General features: G+C 39.0%; 1 protein-coding gene across 7 annotated transcripts in view; it reads left to right on the top strand.

Annotated features, from left to right (window-relative positions):
- CSNK2A1 (casein kinase 2 alpha 1) overlaps positions 1-13,772 on the top strand; it is a 57,889-nt gene that overhangs the window by 21,771 nt on the left and 22,346 nt on the right. For 6 of the 7 annotated variants that reach the window (XR_013441997.1, XR_013441996.1, XR_013441995.1 and 3 more), the window contains 4 exons: positions 5,943-6,152; positions 8,141-8,252; positions 12,648-12,749; positions 13,264-13,314. Coding sequence is in view for 3 of the 7 variants with exons in the window: in XM_036121791.2 (XP_035977684.1) it covers positions 6,052-6,152; positions 8,141-8,252; positions 12,648-12,749; positions 13,264-13,314 (366 nt within the window). In the remaining 4 variants the exon portion in view is untranslated. Of the gene's footprint in view, positions 1-5,942; positions 6,153-8,140; positions 8,253-12,647; positions 12,750-12,957; positions 13,051-13,263; positions 13,315-13,772 lie in introns of those variants that run through there. The other variant, XM_036121793.2, reaches the window with a different exon arrangement.

Genomic DNA, 13,772 nt, shown 5'->3' with positions numbered 1-13,772 from the left:
TGTACTAGTATTATCCAAATCCGATATAAAAGGGTTTTGCTGATCTGATGTGCTTCTTAACGGGATGATGAGTTGTGCCTGCCTTTGGTAATTTTAGGGTATAATGTTACAGGTCTTTAAAATTCTTAACTTGTTTAAAGTCTTGTGCTTTACAATTTCTTGTTTTACTGTTTTTCATCTGAATAGTTCCTATGCATCCTTCAAAATTAAGCTTTGATGTTATTTTTTTCCTGGCAGCTTTCCCCAAACATTGGGGTACTCCATTAATATTTATTGAATGAATGATGGTGGGTGGGTGACTTAAATTCCCTTCAGTGCCTGCAGAGCACCCTGACTTAATTCTTTCAGGCACTGATCACTTGAGATTGTGATGGACTGTTTTCTTTGTCAAGGGCAGAAATGGTTTCTCTTTATTCTCCAGGGCCTAGAGAAAGAATCTCTTCCTGGCAATCGGCACACATTTCCTGGTACATAATAATTGTTTAATAAATGCTTACTGAGTGAACATTCTGCTTTTGATTTGAAAGGAAGAGAGAATGAGGGATTAAGGGCAACTGTGGACACATGAAACAAGTAATTCAGATAGTATTAACTACTGTTTTTTTGTGTTCATTTGGCCTTCTAGGCAGTGCCACTTTGAAAGGGGGAAAGGTGGGGCACCTGGCTGGCTCAGTCTGTGGAGCATGAGTTTCGGTCTCGGGGCTGTGGGTTCGAGCCCCACATTGGGTGTAGAGATTACTTAAAAATCTTTTTTAAAAGAGAAAGAAAGGGGAAAAGGCAAGTTTCTGTGATTTGTCTTTGCTTTCACAAGGTGCAAGTATAGATATGTTCTCTCTGAGTTTGTTCTATAAATCCTGTTTCTCTTGTCAGTTTATGCTGCCTGATTGCTAGGAAGAATTCATTCTCTGCAGCAGTGCTGAGAAGGTGTTGTTTTCCTTATACAACTGCTTTTCCTCTGAACAAGCAGTCTTAAATCATGCAGTCTGTGCAATGTAAGCAAATTCCTCATTCTTGAGAAATCTTTGCCCTGTCTGGATGATTATGAGATGTTGTTCATTCACTGTGGTTGATCTAGGGATGGGAGGGTTTTTGTGGGTTTGTTTTTTTTTTTTAAGATAGAGACCCTAATAAACATTGGGGTTAAAAGAACTAATATAACTGTATTAACGTTTGAAATCAGACTTAACTTTTTAAATTTAAAGTTCGAGAATAATCTTTTCCGGTTCCACTAGGTAATTCATCTATAAAAATACATTGGCACAAATGATTAATCAGACATGCAGTTTTCTGGTATTGGAGCATTTACTAAGCCTCTAATTTTCTTTTGAGTTGCTAGATTGAAAAACAGAAATACAGAGTAGAAGAGATTAGAGGGGGAGATTTGTTGAGGAGGGCAAGAGGAGTTTTTATTGAAATTAATTAGTTCTATATTCCATTTATGTTGATATGATTTTGGCAGTATCCATTTTAACCTTATGGTTAGATGGAGTTTTCATTTCCTTGCATTTTATTAAAGAATAGGTCAAACAGAACTGTATAACTGGCTTTGGTTGTAGGTGGGGTCTGACTTTAGTCGGGAAAATTTTATTGACAAAATTTTTCAGTTGATTAATTGGCTTCTGTTAGGCTAAGCATTGAAGAAACAAAATATAGCCATGTCTTCAGAGTAAGTCTGAAGGCTTTTTAGGTAGAGGTAGTCCTATGAAATCATTAACCTCCTTTTATGCAATTACATGAGAGCAGTAAGGATGAAGTTAGGTCACTTAAAGTGGAAATTATTGGGAAAGTAAATACTTTTTCTGTAAGTCAGATTTTCTTAAGGTATGCTTGTATTATAAACACTAGATAGGAAAATTGACCTTCAGGATATCTAGGACTCAAGACACTTTACCTAATTTCTAAATAAGCTGTTTATAAAAATTGCTAAAATAAGGTTTCTCCAGTATTCTCTTAGTTTTAACTCTTGTGGGGAGAAAAAGACAAATCTTAACTGTGGCCCTGTTATTTAACAGAGGAAGCTATAATGCTGGGAGAGAACATGTGTGCAAAGGGGACACCTACTCCAGAACCCTTGAGTTGGTCTTCCGGTTCTCCTAGCTGCGTACCACATGGCCATAATAGGGGCCCCTACCTTTTGGAGGCAAACTTGATTTTCATTTCATTTTTTGAAAATAAACAAACCTTGATTTGATCAACAAATAATATTTAGTGAACACCCTGCAAGATGCAGAGCCTTGAACTGGGTACTGTAAAGGCAAAAGATAAATCAGACATGGATCTTGACCTCAGAGAGCTAAATTTAAGGAAATAAGGAAATTAAGATTTGAAGACTGCTGTATATGAGATACAAAGTGATAAGTTCAATAGCAATGAAAACACTTGAACCTTGTAGGCCAGCCACCTTGGCTTTGAATCCCAAATCTCTCCTGGATATTCATGGCCAAGCTACTGAACTTATTTAGGGTTTTTCTTATTTGTAGATGAAGGAAAGAAATGTCTACCTCATAGATCTGGAAGGCTAGACATTTAAAGCTGAGAGGCTCTTTTAGCTCCAGACTTGCAATATCTAATTGCTTATTCAGTGTCCATTTTAATGTCTCATCCATTTTAACCTAAGTCCAAAACCTGACCTATGAGCTCTCTTCCAGAAGTTTTCTATCCCCATGAGTGGTATCAAAAGCCCTTCTCAAGGCACCTGGGTGTCTCAGTTGGTTAAGTGTCCAACTCTTGATTTTGGTTCAGGTCATGATCTCAGGGTCGTGGGATCGGGCCCTGCATGGGGCAGTCTGCTTCTCTCCTCCCTCTACCCCCCCACCCCGCTTTCGTGTTTGCTCACTCTTGCGTGCACGCGCTCTCTAAAATAAATATTTTTTTTTTTAATCTCTCTAGTCAGAAATCTGAAAGTCACCTCCCACTTCTTACCCCATTATCCAGTCCACCTGGAGCTATTGATTTTATACCATAAATTTTGTTCCTCAAATTTGTGCACTTATCTCCATTGCTACCACCGTAGGTCAGGCTTTCATCATCGCTCTTGCATATGCTACTGTTAACAGCCTTCTTCCTCCCTCAATCTATTCTGCTTGTCCCACACCCAGCCAGAGGGAACTTTTCTGCTTAAAACTCCTCAATGAGTTTCCATTATCCTTAACTGCAGATAAAACCTTAAAGGCCTATTTGTCTCACGTTTGTTCTGCCTTTTATTCCCAAGACCTAGCATAGTATTTTTTCATAGTAGATGCTCATGTATTTAAGGGATGGACAAAGGAAGTAATATATGAAAGAACCGGCCAATAATTGAGAAATCTAGACCATCCCTTTCTTTCATGTTAGGCTGTATATAAATATACATACACATTTACAGAGGTTGCAAGTGAAATTCTATTTCTGAATAAAATAATGTTTATCTTTGATAATTTCCCTTTCTTGTCTTTTTGCATCCCCCTTTATCCCCAGCCTATCACTCTCCCCCATCCCTCTTTGCACCATTTTATTTATCTGAGATTACTGAAGTACAGTTAAAGAACTCTCGCATTTCTTCTCCCTATGTAATGAAGGCCAACCATTTGACATTCATGTGAACAACTCTCTTACTATAAACAGATTGTTTGGTATGCATGTTAGTAAAGTGAAGCACCTCTTCAGGTGCTGCAAAACTTGCTAGTAGTCCTCCCAATGGGGAATCAAGTCCACCAGTTTATAAATTAGGTCCCAGCTGATGAGGCACAAAGCTGCAAGGGTCAAACAAGTACTTGAGAATCTCAGGAGTTTCATTAGTGAGTAGTCTTGCTCTGCTCTTCGCAGAGAATGCCAAGGCCTTAAGAAAGCAGAGGAACGCTGGGTGATAGCTTGATAGATACACAAACTAGTAAATAGGAGTTGGGGAATGTTTTCCATGTGACTCAGGTGATTTCCAGGAAAAAATGAAGTCTCATTTTATGATGTCATATCCACCCATGATTTGGCCCTCCAAGGCTGGGAGTTACAGCTCCTTTAATTTTTGTATTTATTTAAAGAAAATATGGTTAAATTGGTAAATTTTATGTTTTACCACAGTTTTTATGAATGTTTCAGCAAAAATGAGAGTGGTACAAAGAACATCTGTATCCCCTTTACTCAGATTTACCTATTATAATTTTTTTAAAGATTTTATTAATTCATTTGAGACAGCAGGAACTGGGGTGGAGGAGGGACGGGGGAGAGGGAGCAGCAGACTCCCCACTGAGCAGGGAGCCCAATGGGGCTCAGTCCCAGGATCCCTGAAATCATGACCTGAGCAGAGGGCAGATGCTTAACCGACTGAGCCACCCAGGCACCCCTACTATTTTAATATTTTATATTTTACCCCATTTGCTTGTGAGTGTACTCTTGTGTACACCTAATCTGCCATCTAAATGTTCTGTCATTTGATCTGATAGTATTTGTGTGTGGGTGTGTGTGGTGTTCTGTGTTTTGGTTTTGGTTTTTAAAGGCAATAGAAGGTTTTTTTTGTTTTGTTCTTTTTAAAGATTTTATTTGCGAGAGCGCATGCGTGCTCATGCACCAGCCGGTGGGGGCGGCAGAGGGGGAGGGAGAAGCACGCTCCCCGCTGAGCAGGGATTCCCCACACGGGGCTCGATCCCAGGATGGCGGGACCATGACCTGAGCCGAAGGCAGCCGCTCAACCCCCTGAGCCCCCCAGGCGCCCCTAAAGGAGGTAGAAGTTGACTGAATACACTGCAAAGTAGCAGCAGGCAGGACAGCAGAGGAGAGGCTGTCTGCCGCAGGGCAGTGGGTGTGGTAGTGCTGCTGCTGCTATCCTTTACCCCGCTCCAGTACAGGATACAGCCTAGGAATAGGACAGTGTGTATAGTCATGTCTCTTCTGTCCTGCCTTCCTTTTTTATGTTTTATAATACTGACATTTTTGAGTACAGTGTATTCCCCCCCCCCCCCTTTTTTTATAGAAGCTTCCTCGTTTTCTGTTTGTCCAGTGTTTCCTTGTAATTAAGTTGAGGTTACACAGTCTGGGCCAGAAAACTGCATAGGTGATGTGTTCTCAGGTTATGAAATCTGAAGACGCAATACATTTTTAATTAAATGCAGAGTAAAGGGAATCAGCAAATGCTATAGGAATCGTTGAAAGGAGATAAATAGATTGGAATGGTCAGGAAGACATCACAGTTTACCAATTAGGTAGATTTAGTTTACTGATTTGGTAGAAAGCATGTTTCTAAATAAAATTCACCACTTTTCCTTCTATGTCAAATTTTGCATTAGGTAATGCAATATGCATTACTGTCTTCTACCAGTTTTTATTAAGCTTACTCCTGTATTAAACAAATCAAGAGGAAATTATTTGTTTTTAAATTTAATGAAATTGTCTTTCAAATGGTAATTAAGGATCTGCTGATTATTATGCAAGGTTCCCCAAGTGATTTGGATCAATATAAAAAGACAGTGAACTTTAATGTATGAGAACAAGTCTTTATTCCCTTCCTGGTTTCATCAACCATTAGAGTCAGCCTGACGGTTTGTACTCCTGGCTTTGCCACTATTCTAGAGCCTTTTAACACTCCTACTTGAGCTATAGAAAGCTGTTCTTGCCAGTAATTTCCGTAGATTGTGTAAATGGTAGTAATGTTGATGGGTCTCTCCTTGATGCCATTTTTCCCTTCCAGGCTATCTTATAAAGAACGTCCAGACTTTAGATAGGGACGTAACAAGCTACTTTGCAGAGTACAATTAGGGCCAATTTAATTTTAAGTAAGTTTCTTGGGTTTATTATTATTTTCTTTCCAAGTTATAGGAAACACTGTGGTTAACACATTTGGGACCTAGTCATTGGTTAACAGGTAGAAGAGCCAGAGGTATATTTGAGGCCATTATTGTAAGATGATTTTTTTTCTTCTCATATGCTTTTAAAAAATAATTCCTTGGCCTTTATGCACTTTGTGTTCGCAGTTTAAAGAAAACAGGTCTGAAACAAGGTCTTACCCCCAGCTGCTTCTGAACACAGTGACCACCAGATCTCCAAACATCAAGTCCACCTTCGTTCGCCAACCTGTCTGACATGTCGGGACCCGTGCCAAGCAGGGCCAGAGTTTACACAGATGTTAATACACACAGACCCCGAGAGTACTGGGATTATGAGTCACACGTGGTGGAGTGGGGGTAATTGTTTCCTTTTACTTCACTGTCCTCACTCAAAGGGCTGACTCTTGTGGATTTGTTGAGTAATTTGTATCAGGAATCCTTCCTGACTGTGCATTTATAAACTTCAAGATTGAAACCTGATTTGTGTTTACTTCTGCAGTGGAGAAGCAAGGTATTGCTTTGGCAAATTAAGAGTTTTGATGGGTTTACCATGTAAAAATTATTTCCGTCTCTTATTCTTTCCTTGGACTTATATATTCTGGATAAAAGGCTGCTAACAAAGAGTAACCTCTCAGCTCATCTCAGCTAAGGGCTTCACAGTTAGGTGAGAATTAATACTTGAGAGACTTTAAAAACACCAAATTCTTACATAAAATGTTTTTGCGGTCAGAGAATGTTGTCCCATGATGATACTGAAGGATGAAACAGATCTCCACAAAGACATCCTCTGTATGATAGAAGCAAAATTAAACCCTTGTCAGCATTTGCCCTTATCATGAGGCTAGCTATTTGTAACAGGGAATTCAACCCAAATTCCATTTTGAACAGTTGCAGTTTACCTGAACAGCTGTGTTTGCCCCTCATTCTCTGTGCAGTCTCTTTTGGATGTTTGCATCTGTTGTCCCAGCATGTATGCAGTTAATTGATCAGGTCATACTTATTGTGATAAAAGCCTTTTGACATGAAATACAAAGAAAGCATTTGAAAACACATAAAGCTACAGCTCCCATATGCTATATTTTATGTCTGTTCACGTGTACATAACCTGAAAGTGGTTAAAGGTAGTCTCCCAAAATTGGCATAAGGATGTATTGTCAGCCTGATGGGACCAGGATTTTTAACAGTAAGTGCATTGCCTCTGCACAGAGAGGTACAGTGTGCTTCAAAGATACCATCAAGAACCAGTGGTATCAATAAATGTCATAATTGATATTCTAACAATTCCCCTCATATCACAGGCTTTGGACTCTAGGAATACCTGTGTTTTGCTAAGGAAATCTCAACCACTCTCTTCAAATTGAGTGCTTTGCACTTAGCTGTGCTTAAATAACATTCAACAACCCTTTTGAGTTTTTGGCATGGTGCTATTTGCTTGCTTGCATTTGTTACCTGTGCCCACCCCACAGAATTCAACCAGAACTAAGAGCTTCCTTCCCCTTGAACTGCCTTAATACCTTGTCCATTGTCCTTAGTACCTTTTGCCTTATCTGTTCATTCACTTTCTTTTTAGCTGCTTGAGGAAAATGGATGGCTAATTTGTTATTTGGATTTTCAGTGTCTCCAGCAGGAGTAAATAGAATTTAGACCTTATGAAAAGGACCATGTTTGTCATTCTTTAAAGCAAAGTCATCTAAGTTGTATTCAGAGGCAGGGAGAAAATGTTGACATTTCCCTTATTTTTTACCTCTGATGATGCTAGTAGTCCTGGAATATGGGTAAAAGTGAGGAAGGGACACCTTATTATGGTTCATGATCTGTGGTGTGATTTGCAAACTCCACTACATGGACTGTTCTCAGGGTTTGCCTTGGAGGGCAAGTGGGAGGTCAAGCCTATATGTTGAAAGCCACTTATCTGCAAAAAGGCCCATTAAAAATCAGCTGCTTCCAAAGTGCGCCTGAATTGAAATATTCTTGCAATACGTATTGACTTTCTGCTGGGCCAGGCATGAGAGGACAGGAATATATAAAAATTATTCTCTAAGGGAAAGCTGTTTGTTATTGGACACAAACACAACAAACCCTAATAAAAGCTAGGTATGTATGGTATGCCAGTAGAAATATAAACAATTTGGTATTTGAAAGAATAATTGAAAGGCTTAAATTTTTGTAATTCTAGGACTTGGAACACACATTTTTAATTAATGGCCCAATTTTTAAAGTACAGAGATTATTTGAAGTACCTTTCATTTCTTTTACTCCTCCTGGTAGTAGTTTTTTAAAGTTAATTAGTGCCCTATAGTTTGAATTTTTAAAATCATTGTGACTTTGAGTCTTTCTGTTTACAGTAATCAAGATGACTACCAGCTGGTTCGAAAATTAGGCCGGGGTAAATACAGTGAAGTATTTGAAGCTATCAACATCACAAATAATGAAAAAGTTGTTGTTAAAATTCTCAAGGTGAGTATAAGAAGAGAGAGATTATAATTTCAGAGATATTTGGAATTTAGATTTTTTTAAGTAATAGTACTTAAAAATTTTTTAAAAATACCTTTTTAAAAGTAGCATTTGAAAGGGTTTTTGGAGTGCTTTAACACCTGTATTGTATCCTATGAAATTGTTACAAGAGGTTCTCTTTATTTGACAGATCAGGAAACTGAAGCAAGATAAGTGATTTGACTCAAGTCATACAGCTAGATTTTGATAGAGGAAGGGAGTAAAGGTTCAATCTTCTCTCTTCCAGGTCTTGCCTAATACTGATTTCCTAGATTTTTAGTTACAGTCCATCCTTTTGTTTTCAAGAAGTTGTTACTTCTTCTGTGTAAGGATAAGGAGTCAGAAATGCAGGCCTTTAAATAGCAGGCAGATACCATCCGTGCAGCTAGTCTGATGTACGTGCCCAGATTGGAGGATGTGAGTGATGGGTACTGCAGCATGTGCTCCAGCGCCGGCTGAGAATTGCTCTGCAGTAGTGAAGTCTAGTGTAACTGGATACTCTTTGCAAAAAGAAAGTAGAAATTTATATTTATATATAAATTACCCTGATTATTAAATGTTGGCTCAAGAGTTTTTAAAAATGCTCTACAGGCCAGGTTTGGCCAATAGGCTACCAATATGCAACTCGTAAGTTAGTTTTAACTGTACTGTGCAATATCAGATGCCAGGAACTTAGCATATAGTTCCTTGCCGTGGGAACTTTTATATATTTGACACTGAGAAGCAGAGGTTCCCAGACTTCCTCAATTGATAGCCACCCATATTGTTTCAGTAACCTTTAAGTAGCTAAGTCCAAATAACAGAGTGTTTATTTTAGCTTGGGTGCCATTTAAAATGTTATATACATAGATTGAAAGAAAGATGTCATTTTATTCTTATATAACCATAATTGATTAGTATTGGGATATGTACATACACCTGTCAATCACTGCACAGTTTCTCAAATGTTGGAATAAGTTGGACACCAATAGCTTCATTTCCTTTTCAACATTGATTTCTGTACAGTATTTGCTTTTTATCACAGCAGCAGCTAAAAACCCAACTTCACAAAAATACGTCATCAAAAGGAATGTAGTGCAATCTAATGTTGAAACTATGAACTATCTCAAGCTGGTAGTATACTCTGTATCTGGCAGATACTGGGTATTGATCGATTTTTCCCTCAAAAATTAAAAATTTCACAAAGCCCCCATGAATTTGCTATGGTGTCATGGCACACCTTATGGGAAGTGAAAGTTTAAGTATTTCTGTCTTATCACACGTAGAAAGAGAAGTAGGCTGGATATCAGAACATGTGGATTCTAATCCATACTCTAAAAGTAATTAACCTTGGTAGTCCTTTTAACTATGTAAGATGTTTGCTCATCTGTGCAAATGAGATAATCTTGCTTTCCCTGTCTTTCTCAGAGTTGATATGAGGATCAAATAAAAAATTATATATAGAAATAACACTTTGGAGGCAGAACTTCTGTGTAACTGTAGGATGATACTTACATGGAAAGGGGTATGATAAAGTGATAGGTTATCTAGAGTCATATAAAAGGCACAAACAGTAGGTTTCACAGTTCAGAAGAAGCTGGTGGTTAGGAAAAGGTCCCAGGAGCTGTTTTCAGGCCCTGAATAGAAGGAGGATTTGGATAGGTGTGGGTGGGAGTGGAGAAGGGGGGAGTGTGATTTAGAATGCACAAGATAAGAAAAGAGGAAGAAACAAGTGAGAAATGTTTCATGTGGAAGATGTCAAGTGACCATACATGGGAGGTGAACTTGGAAAGGGAGATTAAATTGGTGGTCACCTAGAAAATACCATCTCTGCATTTTGAGTGGGGGCTGGGAGTTGAAAAGACTTTTTTCAGCTCAGTCTTTTCCTAACTGTGCTGTATATTTTACTGTAATTATATAGATGGTTATAAGTATAGATGAAGTTCATTCATAAACTGTATTTAAAGTTTTTAATCTCTCCCACCTATTTATTAAGACAGAATAGTTGTGTTGATCACATTAAATTAGGGTTTAAGTCACCTGCCTGGTCTATCACAAACCAGCTTTGTAAGTTTATAGATTTTAAGGAGGAAAGTTTCATAAACCAGTAGCTTTTCGCCAAAAACTGGCAGTTGGGAAATAGTGATTTAGTAGAAAACAGGCTAGATTGATGGGTTAGTCCCTGGAAGGTAGAAAGATCTCCCAGATACTCTAGCAGATGATAAAGATCTGATAGTTGAAGCAAAAAGAGAAAACTTCCAGTCAGCCTGCTTCCCAGTCAGAGTGTATTGAGTTCTAATAGCAAGGCTAAGAGCTGTGGATTGAATTAAATGTGGACTGTGGGAGTCTCTATTAGTAACAGTTTCCATTTATTGTCTAATTTGAATTGGCCCCTGTTCTAACTGTGGTATTTACATTACAACAGTTCTTCAAGGCAAGTGTAAATTCAGAAACATTTAAGTGCTTTTCCCAAAGCTGCATAGCTACATAGCCAGATTTTGAGGATGGTCTGTATCCAAGACTTGCTTGCTTGTGTCTGTATCACGTGCTTAGGACTTAAGGCAAGGTTACAAGAGTTTACAATACGGTTTGGTAGTTCCTAGACCTGGAGTATCAATCTAGGAAGTATCTAAGAATTGCTCTCTAGCTCCAATCTCAAGATTCTGATTCAGCAGTTCTAGGTGGGACCTAGGAAACTGTATATTTAAAAATCCAGGTGACTGTTGATCATGAAGTTTAGTAACCACTAATGTTGATGAAGAGATGATACATACTTAAAACAATTTCTAAGAATCATATGCAGTGTATCAGTAGTCTGAGGTGACTGACACCCTAGGAAAGACCTACATACATGGTCCAGGGTAGCAGACATGGGCCACATGGGGCTACTGAGCATTTGAAATGTGGGTAGTGCAAATTGACATATGCTGTGAGGATAAAATATACTCAATTTCAAAGGCTTAGTACAAAAAACGTATATATAAAATTGCTTATTAGTAATTTTTTATATTTACATGTTGAAATGGTAAGATTTGGGATACGTTTTTGTTAAATATATTGAAATTTGTTTCTTTTCACTTTTTTAATGTGGTTACTAGAACATTTAAATTAAAATACACATGTGTGGGGCGCCTGGGTGGCTCAGTCGTTAGGCGTCTGCCTTCGGCTCAGGTCATGATCCCAGGGTCCTGGGATCGAGCCCCGCGTCGGGCTCCCTGCTCAGCGGGGAAGCCTGCTTCTCCCTCTCCCAGTCTCCCTGCTTGTGCTCCCTCTCTCTCTGTGTCTCTGTCAAATAAATAAAATCTTTAAAAAAATAATAATAATAAAAAAAATAAAATAAAATACACATGTGGCTTGCATTGTATTTCTTTTAGACTAGCACTACCCGAGCTATTTAGAAGGAAGGCTTTGTGGAGGAAGTGCAGTTGGACCAAAGCCCTCTTCAGAAAAATGAAAAGGATCTCTGTATGAGAACAGATGTAAAAATGATGGATGAGGATGAAGGAACATGGAAAATATATGCAAGGGGCTCTGCAGAGTGGTCTTTTTAAAATGGAGGGAGGGGGGTTCATTTATAGGAATATTGGCGATAAAGCTAGACAGATATTAAGGGTTATATCCCAGCCATATTCAGATGTATGTACTCCTGTTGATCATTTTTACCCATAATGAAAGGCTTAGGGAACTTATGTAATTTGCTGTTGGCACACAGCCAGCAGGTAATGACAGTGTGATTCACCTTACACAGTCTTGAGTCCACAGCCAGCATTTAACCCACAGTTACGCTGCACAGAGATGGTTTGACCATCCTTGCTGTTGGTCTTGACTTCCTTTAAGATTTTATTTATTTATTATATTTTAGAGGGGGAGAGAGAGAATCCCAGCAGACTCTGCAGTTTGCATGGAGCCCAACGTGGGGCTCAATCTCACAACTCAGATCATGACCTGAGTCAAAACCAAGAGTCGGAGGTTCAGCCAGCTGAGCCACCCAGGCGCCCCTAGGGTGTTTATAGACTTAGAGGAAGGAATGGAAAGAGCCCATTCTTCATCCTAATTGACAAAGAGATTTTTATAAGCTAGATCTTAGTGTTACCATTTACATTCCTAGTTTATATAGTTTTAAAAAGTTAATGTGCTACGATTGACAACTGGAATTCAATGCTAGTTCTGCAGAGGTCTGGTCTTTGGGATGAAGATTTTTCTTTGAATTCTGCATTTGCTAAGTACCGCAGAATACCTGGCACAGGGCTTGAAGGGGATTCAGAGATGAGACTGGCACATGTCCTTCCTTCAAAGAGTTCATAAGTAAGCCATTTATGTATTACTTTATGTATTGAAATACTCTGAAATAATTTCACTAATATACTTTTATCCTTTTAGCCAGTAAAGAAGAAGAAAATCAAGCGTGAAATAAAGATTTTGGAGAATTTACGAGGCGGTCCCAATATCATCACGTTGGCAGACATTGTAAAAGACCCTGTGGTGAGTATAGTAGGCGCTGGCAAGGCCCACCAGGGCTGAGCTGGTGTTTGACCCAGAGCACAACTGCCCTCTTTATTTTCTCCCCTCGACCGTTAAGTCCTGCTTTAAAAGTGCTTAATCAGTTATACCATTTAACTAGCTTGGGTCTTTCTTTCAAAGAGACCTCCACCCACAGACTATTTCTTATTCTTCTAGGCTAAGAGACTGATAGCACTGGAAACTGAAATGTGTTAATCCATTTTGCAAACTCAGGTCCGATGCCGATGGGCGATGGGCGCATTGTCGGGCTGCCTACAGCCTGGTGAGACTTCAGCTCCATGTCTTCTGTTTGAAATCCATCCCAAAAATGACCCAAGTGTGGTGATGATCAGAGCGGGGAGGGCTTGTAGCAGTAGAGGGTTTCCTACTACTGAGGCAAGGACTACCAAATTCACCACGTAGTATCCGCAAACATTGTGCCCACTAAAGCTGCCAGGGTTGTTGCTAATGTGTGTTTTCTTTTTCTTTCCCCTAGTCACGAACCCCTGCCTTGGTTTTTGAACACGTAAACAACACAGACTTCAAGGTATAATATATAACCAGCCATTTCAAGGTGTTGGGTTTTTAGACCACGTAGAAAGCCTTTTAGTGATGTTACTGTTAGAAGAGCTTCCTTCTGACTTGCTTAAAAAGCGCTTTTCATCCTTACAGTGCTAAATTTTAAGGTAGAGAAACTCCTGTACAAGCAGTGTCCACTTCCCACCTCTTGATATTTTGCTCTTTCGTTCGTTTTGTGCTCTTTTTAATTACCAATACATCTACTTCTCACCACCTTTACCATTCATTTAACAGTTTCTGCAGACATCAAACCTAATAAAAGGCCACAGCACATGTTCAGTCAGGATCTGGCTGTAGGGCATTTCACTTTAAAACAGCTGTATTCAAGAAGGAAGGTATTTTGTATGTACAAGCGAGGACTGCTTATACCTTGGGATTCCTCAGAAACTCTGGGCTATAGATCTTAAAAGGGGGTGGGTAGAGAAG

Source organism: Halichoerus grypus, chromosome 10 (assembly GCF_964656455.1).
Source record: "Halichoerus grypus chromosome 10, mHalGry1.hap1.1, whole genome shotgun sequence".
NCBI lineage: Eukaryota > Metazoa > Chordata > Mammalia > Carnivora > Phocidae > Halichoerus > Halichoerus grypus.
The sequence above is the reverse complement of the archived record's forward strand: the minus strand, read 5'-3'. Positions and strand labels throughout refer to the sequence as shown.